We start from the raw sequence: 16,501 nt of genomic DNA on the forward strand, positions 1-16,501 counted from the left end.
TCAACCCTGTTGGCCTCTGCGTCAGCCTACTAAGGCTCTGCGCAGCCTCTCTAGCTCTCTGTGTCACTCCTGCAACCTCTGTGTGGATGACGCAGGCCCTTCTAGCTCTGCGCAGTCTCTGTTGCCTCTGCGTGGCTCCCTCTGGCTCTACGTCTGCCTCTTTCTGCTTCTGTGCTAGTCTCTCGGCACTGTCCCTACCTCTCTGCCTCGTACTCACTGCCCCTCGCTACAACTGATCACTAATTCTATCTCTCTTAGGAAACCCCGCTCTAGAGAATAGAATGACTGATCACTTTGGTATCTTCTCCAAGTGACCCTCAAGCCTCCTCTCATACTTTTCTCGTTGATATATCAACGACCGAGATTAAGTCCCTAATCGACAGTTAAGATTAGATTTGGCTTGATCCATGTCTTGTGGACCATTCTAACACAGTTTTATATTAATTCACATTAATATTTTAATTTCCCCAAGTTTAGACTTAGGGACTCCATTAGAAATATTAATTATTTTAATATCTCCCAAACTGTTTAGAATCTGCCCAAACCCTTCTTGGGTATTGGAGATCTCATGTGCCCTAACCTCTCCACCAAATTTCATGGCTAGAGCACATTCGATGCTACCCAAATCAACATCACAAGGCCTGCTAGATTTTGAGGCAACAAGCCTCACATGGTTGTTACATGGCTTTGACTTTTGAGCCTGGGATTACAATGGTGTTTAAGAATGCTATATTGAATATATATGTAACTCTGTTGAAAGAGGGGTAACACAACACTAAAACAAGTGAAACAACACTATAGAACTTTGCCATTAAAGACCCTATTGACCACTCTGTGTCAACGACCCCATAATACTACACCCCGTTTTTCACAAAAGGCATCTATCATGTTCAAGTGTTTGCATCATTCTTATTTCATCATCAGTTGGCAGTTTGTTAAAGATGTAAACCCATTATGCATGGTTATAATGTAATGATCTTAGTAAGACCATCATGTATGTAACAACCTAGGTAACCATAGTATTTTGGTGACGATTTCTATCCTAGGAGGTTTTTTGTCTCACTGATTCATCTGTCTCTAGACACAAATGATCGGCAGAATTTTTCCCTCCAACTTCACCCCAAATCTAGAGTGGATTTTGTCGTCAATATATTAAGTGAGTCCTAGTGTCTTTTATCAAGTCCTTATAAAAGTAATTTGAGAATAATCCTAGCTAGTTGGCTGAATTATTTTATTACAAATTACTTAGTCTACTAGATCATATTTTGAGTCGCAGAATTGGGTAGATATTTGAGGGTCTACAAAGAACGGGTTTCCCCCCTTCATGTAAAAAATATTTAGTGCATGGTCCCTCATAATTAGACACCATGGCTAAATATTAGAGGGTTGGAAAAATTATTAATCCCCTCATAAGTCAATTAATTAAATTTTCTGGCAAAATTAAATTAAAATCCTAAGCCAGAAATTTAATTAATTTTGTGTCCTAGGTAAAATTAAATTCTCCAAAGGTAAAATTCGTGGGTTTTAAAGAAATTAATTTTTGGAGGTCCCTGACCAAGGGAATATTGAAAATTTCAAGAGATTTTGTAAAAAAATGTTGAATGAATTCATATCGAATGAGCAAACAGCTCAACCATAATACAGAGATATTTACAATAATAGAAACATCAGGTTTCTATGTAGAATATAGAAACACTCAGTTTCATCAAAGAAACTGCTAAAAGAATATAAATAGCAACAGCTAAAAGGAATGAGCATTAAATGCTAAATAGGAATATTCTAATATATTCTAATACCCTCCCTTAATGCTCAATCTATTTACAACACCAATAGACCCTCTGAATTTTACAAATTTATCAGGACCAAGAGGCTTGGTGAAGATGTCGGCGGGCTGCTCTGTTGTGGGAACATATTGCAACTGAACTGAGCCGTCTTCAACAAGCTGGCGAATGTAGTGACAATGAGTTTCCACATGCTTTGTTCGTTCCGCATGAGTGAAGTAGAGGAACCAATAGGGGCCGCAAGAGAAGGGTTATTTTCTGGAGGAAGCTCAGATAGAGTATGATCAAATACTGATGCTACATCATCCCTCCCATCAGGTGGACCGACCGGAAGAAGAACACTGTGAGGCTGATCCTCAGAACACTGCTGAGAAGAAAAAGACTGAAAAAATCCTCTGTCTTCATCAAATACTACATCCCGACTGAAGCTAAGACGACCAGTGGCTATATCTATCAGCCTATAGGCCTTGTGATGATCACTGTACCCTGTCATCATGAGTTTCTGGCTTTTGGAATCCAACTTAGATCGCTTAGCAGTTGGAATCCAAACATATGCAACTGAGCCAAATACTTTGAGATGACTGATCTTAGGCTTTCGGCCAGACCAAACCTCTTCAGGAGTCTTCCCTGTAACAGCCTGAGTGGGTGATCTGTTAAGAAGATAAACAGCAGTAAATACTGCTTCAGCCCAGAATTTGTTTGGAACACTCCTGTGTTGTAGCATGGAACGAGCCATTTCAACAACCGTGCGATTGCGACGCTCGACAACACTGTTTTGCTGAGGAGTGTAAGGAGTGGTTAATTGGCGTTTGATGCCATGGATATCACAGAAGTTGGTAAACGCTGAAGAACAAAATTCCCCCCCATTGTCTGTCCTAAGGGTCATTATGTTACAACCAGATTCTTTCTCCACTAAAGTTTTAAACTTCTGAAAGGTACTAAGAACATCAGATTTATTTTTTTAAAAATATACCCACATCTTTCTACTGAAATCATCTACAATAAGTAAAAAGTATTTGCAAGCAGTGATAGAAGCTGTATTCATAGGTCCGCAAATATCAGCATGAAGTAACTGAAGTACCTTAGATGCGCGCCAAGATTCTCCATTTTTGAATGAAGACCGATGTTGCTTTCCCGCTTGACAGGCGCTGCATACCCCCAACTGCTGAGTCTGAATATCAGGTAATCCAGACACAAGTCCCTCCCTAGAGAGCTGAGAGAGATACTGCATATTGAGATGCCCATATCGCTGATGCCATAGAGTGCTGATAGGAGAAATACGTGCTGCTAGAGCCACTTCTGGAGAGTCACCGGTGTCAAGTAGCCTGTATAAACCATGATCTTCTAGGCCAACAGCAACTGTTAAACTAGACTCCTTGTCAATAATGGAGCACTTGTGGGTACTGAACACTACATCAAGTTGAGGAGAATTCCTCATAATCTGGCTGACAGATAGCAGATTAATTTCCATACCAGGAACATAGTATACATTCAGAAATATAAGTGTGCGCCCACCAGACTGAATTTGAACTGTACCTCTGCCAGCTACTGTGTACTTTTCACCTCCACCAAATACCACGGAATCACTGAAAGGTGAGAAGTCAATAAACCAGTCACGCCTGTGAGAAAAATGACGTGATGCGCCAGAATCAATGTACCATGCAGAGGAAGGAACATGATCTGAAGACCTTTTAGCCATAAAGGCGTAAAAGGCAGACTCTGTCTGCTCGGAATGTTCTGCAACATTTGCTGTCTGATGTGGCCCTCCCTGTTTCCTCTGTTCAGAAGCAATCCTCTGTCGGCAATCTTTCTTCATGTGACCAAACTTGTGACAGTAATTACATTGCACACTTTTCTTCCGAGCAGGATCAAAAGGCTGAGAGGAGCCTTTCTGCTGAAAGGACTGAGAGGACTGATATTTTGCAGAAAATGCATTTTCCGAGGACATTGATGAGGCACTACTACCAAACTGCTGTTTCCACCGATCCTGCTGCAGAAGTTTGGTACATAAATCTGGAAACTTCAGATCAACATTTGTGGTGGTAATGTTGAGCGTTTCAATGAAGTGTTCATAAGATTTCGGTAGACTTTTCAAAGTAATGACTACCATATCTTCCTCCTCCATGGTCCGACCAATGGCTTCGAGCTGATCTCGAATGTCTTTAATTTTGTTGAGATGTTCCGGTAAAGGCATATGTTCGTCCATCATGATGGAGAACAACTGATTTTTGAGAAAAAAAGCTCTGCTTTTATCAGATGTCTCATGCAGTTCTTTCAACTGTTGCCAGATTTCAGCAGCTGTCTTGCCAGAAGGGATCTGTGGTAACTAATCATCAGCGACAGAGAGCTTGAGAAGCATAACAGCCTCTCGATTTCGATCATCAAATTTATCTTGATCGGTCCCGGCTGTACCGGGACGAAGCTCTTTGCCCAAAATGAGTTGATCAAGACGCCTGTACTCAAAAATGGTCAACATTCTTTGTTTCCAAATGTTATAGTTGCTGCCATTAAAGCGTTGATTTCCTTCTAACATCAGATTGGTAAGTGTGGCCATTTTCCCAAAGAAAAATACAGAAGTCTGACACACAAGAACAATGTAGCTGCCTGTTTATCCTGATGTAAATTAAAGAACAGAATTTGTCCTGCTAAAAAAAAATTTTTACCCAGCAAAAATATCTCTTCAGTCTAAAACAATAGTAGTACTGCTAGCACAGAATACAGTTCTGAGAATACAGTTTCCCACAAGAGAATGCAGGTCTACCACAAGTGTATACTGATGCAATAAACAGATGTCACAGTTCTGAGTTTGTAATGAAGACTGTCAGGATCCCAAGAGAAAAAAAATTCTGCTGATTGGTAACACTGCCGTCAACCAGAGCCACAAATACGGCAAATATAAATATTGAAAGATGGACCCACATGTGTTGTCTTAGCTTCACGTTTACACTGCCGACAGACACCACGAATATATACGTCTCAGGTATGAAATTGGTCCACAAAACAGATACGAAGATCTTAAACAAATACGAAGATCTACACAAATTGGCCTACGTGAGCTATCAGAGCTTCACGTCACGTCTCAGGAATGCCGGCAAACACCACGGATATATACGTCTCAGGTATATACGTATATATATTTCACGTCACGTCTCAGGCATATACGCGTTTGAAAATAAACACGGGTTTGAAATTTGTATCCACGGGCCTGAGGTATATATCCACGGGTTTCAAAGTATTAACCACGGATTTCAAATACGGGTCGGAAATATATATCTACAGGTTTCAACTGCCACGGGTCGGAAATATATATCCACGCCAAGATATATATCCAGAGGTTTCAAAATGTGTATCCACGGGTCGAAAATATATATCCACGGCAGAATATATATCCACAGGCTTCAAAAGTGTATCCACGGGTTTCAAATGTAAATCCTCGGGCTTCAAAATGAATATCCACGAGTTTCAAAAATACACGCGTATCCACGGGTTTGACAGCTTTGACAATAAAACCACGAATTTTCCCGCAGATCGAATTTTCAAACCACGAGTCTGACTTTCAAAAAAAACAAATGAGTTTTGAGAGAAAAACACCTGGATCACAAATGCTGAGAAATTCCACGTTGTGGTCAAGTAGCCGCCAGGTGAAGAAGAAGATAGCCGGATCCACAATTCCAAGCAGAACTGGCCAGCCAAAAAAAATCCGCTCCCACGAAAACAGTCACCGCCACAGAGTTATTTCCTTAATAAAATGATCATGCAAGGGAAGAATCCATTTCTGTATCGAGATGGACGACTGTAAGCTTTTATCACAGCGAGCAAAGCCGAGGCTAAGACTCAGTGAAGGCTGCCTGGCTTACAGAGGGCTCGACCTTAGAAAGGACTCAAGAGATTACAATGCAGAGAGAATTACTGTTCAGGAAATCTCTTAACCTTGCTCTGATACCATAAAAGAATGTTGAATGAATTCATATCGAATGAGCAAACAGCTCAACCATAATACAGAGATATTTACAATAATAGAAACATCAGGTTTCTATGTAGAATATAGAAACACTCAGTTTCATCAAAGAAACTGCTAAAAGAATATAAATAGCAACAGCTAAAAGGAATGAGCATTAAATGCTAAATAGGAATATTCTAATATATTCTAATATTTTGGACCCTTGGACCTTGGTAGTTAAGTCAAAGTCAAATTTTTGAGGAAATTAACTCAAAATAATTATTTTTGAGTTAATTAAAAATCAATTAAATGAAAATTTCGATTTTTCCTCTAAAAACAAAAATTTCGACGGTGATAATTAAAGATTAATTAGATATTTATGAACGGTCGAGATTAATTTGACAGGGATCATGCCAACTAGCCGTTGGAGAATTTATCCATAAATTAGAGGTCGATGTCATTCTATTTTTCATCCGATCTTTGAATCATGTACTAAGCTCTCAAGCTCTCTTGTATACTTTCTGGAATTAATCCAAAAGTCTTTAGGGTTTCAACTTGTGGCGGTGTTCCTCTTCATGAATTTATGGTAACATTGCTTTAATTTATGTTTAATATTATGTGCAAACTATCAATCAATAGCTCTCTTAGAATAATTTGAATACATGTATCTTATTCAGTTTGTTGGATTTAGGGTAACATTTTTAATTTTGATTGAATTAGCAGGTATCTCTATTTCTTCATAATTTTATTTTATTCTATTTATCTATTTGGTTTGATGGTTGATCTAGTGTTTGCATAAAATCTCTCAGGTTTTCATTGAGCATTTGGGGATAGTTCTCGATTGGACTAGCCAACGCTCAAGACATTTTTTGAAGAGCCTACCTCATATAAGCTTCAGGATTTATCTAACGTTTAATTTTTCCGTAGGGTGTTTTTGGGCTAGTACCTCTATAAAAGAAACCAAAATCTTTTAAATATTTTGAGGAAAATTTGATAGATCTTGCTAGTAAGAGCCTTAGATCTTAAGATTTGGGAGCAGAGTTGGACTCATACTCCTCAGATCTTACAGATCCGCAACTCTTGTGGATAGATATATAGATATTTTGTATAGATCTAAAATTTTATAGCTTGGGTTTCTGGAGTTTTATTTAGTTTTTTGTATATATCGGGATCTAGGTATTATTTTTCCATTTTGCAAGTGTTGATCTGAAAATTCTTTCAAGGAAATTTTTCAAGATCTGAGACAAATCTAGGCCCTAGAGGGCAAGATCTTGTCTCAGAAATATTTTGTGTGTAGGAAAGAAATTTAAATCTGGATTTGTTCATAAAAAATTTCTGAGATTTTTTTAAAAATAAATTCATGTGCAATTTTTTTGAATTTTTCATAAATTTTTGGGCTTCATTCTTTGCTGCTAACCTTCATTGCTTGCTACGTTTTCCTATTTTATTTCTCTGTTGTGTTTTTCCTTTATTATCAGCAACCCTGGCTCAGCTTTTCTCCCTTATTTCTTGTGGGTTTCCCTCCATCCCTGCATTTTTTTTCCTTCTTTCCCTTCGGTCTACATCCCTTTCTCCCTCATCTCCCTCGACCAGCATTCCAGCAGCTCCTTTCCTCTTCCTTCGCACAATCTTTTCTCGTCCTTGCAAACCGATCAGCTCTTCCTCGACTTGCAGGCCTGCACTCCATCCCTCCTTGTTGCCCGACCTCGAATCTCCCTTCTCTTGCGTAGCTCCATTTGCGTCCCTTCTTTGAGTTGTTCCAAGCTCCCTCATCCTCGACCTACAGGCAAACTCGCCCTTCCTTTTCTATGTTCCCTTCCTCGCTACACCTTCTCTCATCTGTGATGTCTGCAAGCTCCTTTCGTTACCCGAGCTTGCTCCCTCATCCGCTGCTTCAACCTACAGTCTTCCTTCACAATTCACGATTTATTTTTTTTCTTTGTTTTAAATTATTCATTAAGGTTCAATTACAAAAACAAAAGGAATCAATTTTAATCTTTTTTTTAATTTGCTTGCTTTCCTTTTTTTTCTTTTTTCTTTTTATTTTGTTTGGTTTTTTTTTAAACAAAACGAAAATTTTAAAAACTTAGTTTTTTCATTTTTTGTTTTTAAAAAAAAATCAAATCTAAAAAAATCAATTTTTGTGCTTTCACATTTCAAATTTAAATTTTTACGTGGCCTTTGGCCCATTAAAAATTTAATTAAGTCCCTTTTTTATTTTCACATTCGCCACATTAAAATCTTTCTTCATTCATGAACTTTATCACATTAAAATTGCCAAGGGAATAATATAAATTATTAAATCTAAAGTTCATTTTTGGGGTTTTTGTGTTAAGGGTTTTGGATTTTTAAATATTAAAAGAAAAGAAAAAAATTAGGGGTAAAAAATTATATTTCTTCTATAGTCAAGGCACATTTAAATTTTTTAAAACTATCTCTAAAGTTTGACTATAGGAAAATAAGAAATTTTTCTGGATTGGAGCACTTAAGAAAAATCATTTTAATTCTGAATTGTTTGAAGTGTTTAGCATTTGAATTTCGTGGTTCTACATGGTAATTAATTTTCGAAATTGAATTGTTTTTTAAGTCTTTTGCATGCTAAGGGTTTTGAACATTTTTATGCTTGACATATTGAGATTGCCCATCATTTAATTAATTCTAAGCATGGTTTAATTACTTGAATTATTGAATATTTATTGCATATTAAACTTTTGAGAATTCTTCAAGTAATTTTTAAATACTCTTTCATGGAATTGCGGTAAATTGCATATCTTTCATTTTCTAAACTAAGTATTTTTTTTAGCATCTATATAATTGGCATTGATATTATAGAATTGTGAAGAGGTTTTTGTTCTCTTTGAGCTATAATTGCAATGGAAAGAATTTGGATAAATTGAAGTGATTAGCTTATGGTTTAATTGGGCATTATATTGGGATATTTTAAGCATATTGTTGGGAAGTTTATCTTTCAGTCCAGTGAAGTGAATATTTATTCGGGCGATTAAAGGCTTTGATATATAACTTAGAAATAGATCGTGACATAAGCGCTTTCAATCCTTGAATCTAACTTTATTCTCGCTCCATCTTCTAATCATCTCGTGCATTTGCATATTAAGTCAGTGTTGCATAATTAAAATTTACTTCCAAGCATAAGCTTCATCGATAGAAAGATAGGTACCCATCCATCTTTGCTTGAGAAGCCTGCTTTTAATAGTACTTAAAATGGTGGCCTAGTAGTCATCAAAGCCACATCTCTTTGTAGCACTAGAGGCACCGGGTATGTTAGATTTTCAAGAGAGGTATCGTTAATCACACTTTAGTGTGTTTCACCTTATCTTCTCTCTGCCACTTACTACGAAATCAGACTCAATATAAAAAGGATCGCAGGGTTAAAACTTAGATAGGCATTTAACTAAAATTAACCAAGATTCGTATATCTCACATTGTTTTAGGATCTGCATTTCATATAAGATAGTTATTCATCCAAGCAGCAATTGTTCATCAATTACTTGGTCCTAAATTTTCTAGCAAGATAATTGACTCCACAAGGCACTGGTATCAATCGTTTAAAGCTAATCAAATCCTATAAGTCTTGCTAAATCTAAATCAAGTACTTGGTTGCTTAGCTATGTCTCCCAAACTGGTTGGTTTCCAACTAGTTCTCCTTCATTACATTTCCGTAGGGTCTAACCCCCTTAGTCTGTTGTTGGGAGACAGCTTAAACGGACAGATTGGGAATCAGGGTGACAACGCCCGATTTGAGCAGTTGTCGTGGTGCCTAGACATTCTGTGTGACAACAGACCCTATAGCCCAAGTAATTTAGGCACTATTCTTCTCATCAAACAACATTGAAATTTCACTTTATTCAACCTTTTCTTTGGCTGTAAATAAATTCTTGGAAACACATTGCAAAGCCTTAATTCCCAAATTAGTTTTCAGCCACCTTACCTAAGTTTCATATCAATAAATCCTATATTATCGATCTTTCACTAATGGCCAAAAGACCCTCTCTTTAGCCTCTAAAATAATCTGCATTTCATAACCCACATTCTAGCAAGGGTAAACTCAGTCACATTTGGAAAAATATTATTCTTTGCATGCTTCAAGCTGATTGGTTATGAAGCATACAAAAGCTGGATGATACCCCAAGATCTACATTCAATTTTCGACACTCATATAGAGCCTTTTAAAACAGTTCAAGCTTGCATCCATAAGTTCTATTATTATACAGTAAGTCTGGAAAATAAAATTTCAACCATTAAAGAAACCATAGATTCACTCGAAGTCTTCATCTTGTTTGAGGCCTAACTGCTTAGGGAAGGCCCCACATTATGTGTGGGTGTGTCACAAGTGGGTGACCACTCCAAGTTGTCCTCGGGTTCACATCTAGTGACTTGGGACTCTTACCACCTTCTGTTTGAACTTGAAAGTTAACAGTTCACAAGCAAATGCTTCCAGTGCCAACTTTGAAGTTTAGATGGGCCTCTTTGGATCCTGAAATAAGGTAAACTGAAAGATTGTATAGTGTTTGGTAAATTCTCATTTTTTGCATGGATTATTATTTATCAAGGTCTCCGAACAAAGGCTCAGATTTCCAAGAGTGGATTCATGGATAACATATGTGTTTTGTGTTGTAAAGAGGAAACTATCAAGCATATTATGTGAGAGTGCAAATTTGCATGGGGGTATACACATCAGATTGAGCACCAAATCTCCTCTATTTTCCAAGGAAAAATCCTTTGGCATGCACCTCTCCTTGGGGAGTCAAAACAGTTAGTGGTATTCTCTAGATTATGGAATTTCATTGAGTTTCAGCCCTTACTACTCTTTTGAAGATGTATGAAGTTTGACTCTTCTATTTATTTTGATTTGATTGAAGCATTAGTAGCTCCAAGAAAAGAATGATTGTACCATATTTTCTCTTGTATATATGTTGATCTCCTTGTACATATTGAATATTGTTATATTTTATACTTTAAAAAAGAGACATTTTAAATTGCAAACCTGCACTAAGCCCCCAGGATTATCTCGTAGGTCTAACACAAAGTGAGATGCACCTGCATCTTTGAGGCGTCGCATAGCTGCAAGAAGAAAAGTCAAAATATTGTAATAATTTGCAACATATTGTAAGCAAAGCAATTATAACCTTTTCTCATTGCAATATCATAATCCTTTGTGAAACTTGTCATTCATGATTTATTATAATGAAAGACCATTTTACACCAAGAAAAAATAATAGTAAGAAAGATCTATGAAGAATAATGAATTAAAGTCATTGCAAGTGAGTACGTTTATGTTTTAGCAAATGGTATTTCATGTAGCTCACATCAACTAAAACAATTTTTATTATATGCATATTCACAAACAAAAATGCACATAAGTGATGCTTCACAAAATAAGTAGTATCTCAGACAATAATGAATTATAGAAAGCCTAGTTATACTTTATTATAAGCATGGTCTTTCAGGAAATGGAACACCCATGTTTTCACAAATAGTAAAGGATCATAGGAATCAAATATTAATAGTAAATTAAATCCATGTTGAGAAATACCCCTTAGAAAATATTTGAAAGTTAATACACAAACAGGCAACATGAATTATTTTAAATTGTAAACTTGCACCAATCTCCAAAGGAAGACAAGAAAGTCTATATAACTTGTAGATGAATATCATTCACAAAACTTCTTTAGGGTGTTCATCTACATCCATCTTGGAAATTCGTAGGTTTTGTTCAACTTCCATGACCATCTCTTTAGCCTCAGTCAAGGTCTTAGGTTTCTTGTCCCTTAGAGCATATGTTAGATGCCCCCCACAATGTTTATGAATTTGTCAAATATACTAGCATCAGGGGGTTTCAAATGGTCAGGAATGTCCCTAACTGTTGATTTTTGGCAGCATCAGATGTGCTCTAGCCTTGAAAATTGGTGGAGAGGCTAAGGCACATAAGATCTCCAAGACCCAGAAATCGTTTGGAGAAATTCCACCCGGATGAGGAGATATTAAAGTAATTAATATTTTTAATGGGTTCCTAAGTCTAAACTTAGGGAAATAAAAATATTAATGTGTATTAATAAAATATGGGTGAGAAAGTTCTAAGTGATGAGGATCAAGCTAGTTCTAATCTTAGTCATTAGGGACTCAATCTCGGTCGTTGATTCGTCAACAGGAAAAGTATAAGAGGAGGCTTGAGGGTCAGTTGAAGATACACCAGGTGATCAAAGAATTTGATTTTCTAGGGCGAGGTTTGCTGAGGAAATCGAGTTAGTGATCAGAGTTGAAGTGAGCGGCAATTCAGCAAGGGATTTTCATCCGAGGCTGAAGAATACATAGCAAATAGGCAGCACAGTGCCAAGAGAGACGGCGCAGGCCCTAGAAAGGTTGACGCAGAGGACGCAGAGAGCTAACGTAGTGAGACGCAAAAGCCACAAAGGTTGATGCTAGGCCTCAGAGGCGGCGCTGAGGAGATTCTGTGGGGCAAACTGGGAGCAGATCAGCAAATTCTAAGCCGAGAGAGGGTGACGCAGCTCTTGGAGGAGTGACGCAGTTCCAGAGCAGTGGTTGGAGTAGCTTTCACTGTCCAGCATAGGGAACAGCCAGAGTCACTGTGGGGTTTGATCATACGTTTGTTGATTTGCCAGAATATCTATCTTCGGATAGAGGTACTACTGCCAAGGATATTCTTTGTTGGGTGAGCCATTTCTGGCACCCTAGTTGTATTCATGAAATTTGCTTAATAATACAAACCCTCTATATGTTGCACCAGTTTTCCCGAATTGGGTTTTTCCGGGGACGATTGTCCAAAAATAACGGTGTCCCTTGTGTTATTGTCTCTGTTTATTTCAATGCATGATCTGTATATTTGTGAAGGTTGCAATAGTGTTTACTTCAATGTTTATGCAATTAAATAACTTGTTAATGTAAAGAAGAAGTAGGAGATTGTAACCCAGTAATGGCAGTAGGGATTTTTGATGTGTTAGATTTAGGATTTTTCACATGGTATCAGAACGATCGCAGATCATAGCCGACTAAAGACACTAGCCAAGAAATCTCAGAATTTGCAGCAGAGAAGCAACTGTCCCGAGAGACAGCTTTGTCCCAGAGCTGAAGAGGCAAGAGGAGGAGTGACGCAGTGCAGAGAGTGTGACGTAGAGGCTCATGCAGTGCCTGCGTCAACATTTTGAGCCAGGAGAGGAAGACGCAGTAACTGGGAGGAGCTCGCGCAGTGGCTGCGTCAGCGATTAGGGCCAGCACAAAGGCAAAGGAGGGCAGATCATGCTCATGTAGAGCCACGTCATCCTTCTGAACCAAGAAGGATTGACGCAGTTGGCCGGGAGGAGCAGATTCAGCCCAACCAGAGATTGCGCAGTTTCTGAAGGGCTTAGATTAAGTTGCTAGGGCTAAGGGAGATGTGCAAATTTTGATTTGTAGAGTTGGTGGGACGTTGTTTCTATCGGTGCAGAATAGTGTCTAAGGAGACTGAACCAAGGTAGAGGGAAGCACTACCTCGACAGATTTCTAGCCAAGAAATCTAGATTTGGTTTGCAGCGCAAAGGAGGATTGTAGAGGAGTGATTCGGGGATTGGCCAGAGGATTTCCGAGAGAAAAATCAGGATTCAGAGGGAGTCTAGAGAAGAGGAGCAAAGATGACACTGAACAGATTGAGGGATCAAGACAGATTGGACGGGGCTTCCAATTTTGTCATCTGGAAGGCCAGGATCCTGGCAATCCTGGATAAACATCGCATCAAGGACTATGCCTTGAAAGTAGTAGCTGTCCCAGTTGACGCTAATGCAGCTGAGAAGTATGAGGAGGCCCAGGCGAAGGCGAAATGCATGATCCTAGACGGGGTCAAGGATCATGTCATACCACATATTGCGAAGAAGAAGACAGCAAAGGAGATGTGGGACACCTTGACCACCTTATACCAAGGCTCTTCCGTGCAGCAGAAGATGTTATTGGAGAATCAGTTGAGGTCATATCAGATGCAGAAAGGAGAGGAGATAGATCCCTTCCTTCTCAGGTTGCAGGGGATTCATGACCAGCTTACTTCTGTGGGGTCTACTCCAGATCCAGAGTTCTTACTCAGGACTGCCCTGAATACAATATTCGAGGAGTGGGAGACGTTTGTCCAAAGCACTTTGGGCATAGCAACTCTCCCCAGTTGGGAAGAGATGTGGGCAGCTCTTCGACAGGAAGAACTCAGGAGATTAACGAAGGAAGAGAGTAGCGGTAAGGGAGTTCAAATCAAGAAGGAGGAGGAGGAAGATGCAGCTCTCGCATCAGCGGGATAAAAGGGGCTACAGAAGAGGAAGAAGAAAGACATCTCCAAGGTCAAGTGCTTCAACTGTGGGGAGCTGGGACATTATGCCTCTCAATGCCCCAAGAAGAAAGACAAGGGAGAAGCTTTCGACTCAAAGGTTGCTCCAGGAAAGGCGAAGAAGGATGTCGAGACTGATGACGATTGTGCCATGAGTGCTCATGTGCCTCTAGAGAAGAGGTGGGGAGACTTGGAGCTGTAGTCGAGAGGACTATAGAAGCAGGGGCAAGATCCTTGAGGTGCCCAAACTTTTGGATCACATCCGGCTACGGGAGCCCTTAAAGACAATAGCATGATGACAGGTGTCAGGTGGAGCAAGGTGTGATGGAGCGACAAGGCAGTGCTAGAGCGCAAAATTTTGTAGCAGCACAGTGGAGGGTGCAGCAGTGCGAGAGGCACAGAAGAGGTTGCAGCAGCGCAGTGGCAGTAGAGGGAGCACAGGGTAGCAGTAGAGGAGGCTTCAACATCACGAGGCTTCCAAACTGACCAGGATGCCAATGTTTGGGTGAAGTCAGTGACTTACTTCTCGGTAACTGAGTTGCAATGCAGCAACGAGAAGTGGCAGTGCTATGGATAGCATGAGGCAGCGTTTTGAGAGGGTGATGCAATATAAATGTAGCAGTGGAAACAACAGTGTCATGGGCAAGAGTACAGGAAGCAGCACTGCAGTGGATGTGGGGCAGCAGGCCAAGCATCAACACAGAGGACCGATGCAGAGGATCAGTGTGATGCTTCTATGGTGAAGCATTGCTAGAGCACATTCCTCGCTAAGAGGGATTGTTGATTTTGGGTAGCATCGGATGTGCTCTAGCCTTGAAAATTGGTAGAGAGGCGAAGGCACATAAGATCTCGAAGGCCCAGAAATCGTTTGGAGAAATTCCACCCAGATGAGGAGATATTAAAATAATTAATATTTTAAATGGGTTCCTAAGTCTAAACTTAGGAAAATAAAAATATTAATGTGTATTAATAAAATATGGGTGAGAAACTTCTAAATGACGAGGATCAAGCTAGTTCTAATCTTAGCCGTTGATTAGGGACTTAATCTCGATTGTTGATTCGTCAATAGGAAAAGTATAAGAGGAGGCTTGAGGGTTAGTTGGAGATACACCAAGTGATCAAAGAATTTGATTTTCTGGGAAAAGGTTTGCTGAGGAAATCGAGTTAGTGATCAAAGTTGCCGTGAGGGGCAGTTCAACAAGGGATTTCCATCCGAGGTTGAAGAATACATAGCAGAGAGGCAGCGCAGTGCCAAGAGAGACAATGCAGGCCCTAGAAGGGCTGACGCTGAGGCCGTAAAGCTAACGCAATGAGATGCAGAAGCCACAGAGGCAGACGCTAGGCCTCAAAGGCAGCGCTGGGGAGATTTTTTGGGGCAAACTGGGAGCAGATCAGCAGATTCTAAGCCGGGAGAGGGTGACGCAGCTCCTGGAGGAGTGACGCAGTTCTAGAGCAGTGGTTGGAGTAGCTTTCACTGTCCAGCATAGGGAACAGCCAGAGTCACTGTGGGGTTTGATCATCCGTTTGCTGATTTGTCAGAATATCTGTCTTCGGATAAAGGTACTACTGCCAAGGATCAATGTTGCATTAATCGTTATCGGGATAATATCGACGCGAGGAAAAAACCGAAAAAAAATCGTAATTATTGGGAAATAATCGTTTGGTACAAAAATATTCATTTTTTTCATTTTTTTTCAATTTTTTTAATATCTAAACCATCTACAACATAAAATAAATACATTGACACATAAATATGATAAAAGAACTAATATATAAGATGTTTAATATCATTTCTAGTGCTAAAATCACGCATAACATTGAATCATGTCCTGAATAGTAAGTCCTGACTCCTGAGTCCCAACTCAGCCTCAAAATATCAACAAAAAATATGATAATGTATCTCATCATGTCATAATGTCATATACAATAAAATGAAGAAAATAACTAAAGTCTAATCCTATTGATTTCCTCTGCCCCTCTTGCGAGAAAATACCACAGCTTTCCCTTTCCCTCTAGATGTAGATGCTAGTGCCCGTGCTGGTGGAGATGGCAGTGGAGTCTGATGTGCTCTAGAAGCTGAAGAACTAGAAGTAGGAGCTATAGGAGGTAGACCACGTCCTCTACTGGTGGCAGTGGTAGCTCGAGCAGGTGGTGTCACCTCCTCCTTCTGTTCCTCCTCCTCCTCCTCCTGCTCCTGCTCCTCCTCCCCCTCCACTACATCCTGCATTAACCAATCATCAGCAGACTCCATGAGAGGCCTCTCAGCCTCAATCCTCCATGCAGCAGTGGTGTCAATCCTATCCAATGAGATGGCCTCCACATCAGGTGTCTTCTCAAGTTGCCTCACCCACAATCGAAGATTGTAGTAGACATAGACCATGTCATTAAGGCGCTAGGACTCCAACCTGTACAAAGACCATGAAATAATAATTAATAATTATAAAAAAAATAGTTTAATGA

At 39.4% G+C, this 16,501-nt stretch overlaps 1 protein-coding gene across 1 annotated transcript in view; it reads right to left on the reverse strand.

The window, feature by feature from the left end:
• The window catches only part of LOC149138280 (Peptidase S41 family protein), a 446,406-nt gene that overhangs the window by 224,381 nt on the left and 205,524 nt on the right, over window positions 1–16,501 (reverse strand). Inside the window, 1 exon segment of the mRNA XM_089447421.1 lies at window positions 10,727–10,803. Coding sequence (XP_089303547.1) covers window positions 10,727–10,803 — 77 coding nt within the window.

This window comes from Pinus tabuliformis, chromosome X, assembly GCF_031772625.1.
Source record: "Pinus tabuliformis cultivar Carrire ecotype Pingquan chromosome X, CPIR1, whole genome shotgun sequence".
NCBI classification, from domain to species: domain Eukaryota; kingdom Viridiplantae; phylum Streptophyta; class Pinopsida; order Pinales; family Pinaceae; genus Pinus; species Pinus tabuliformis.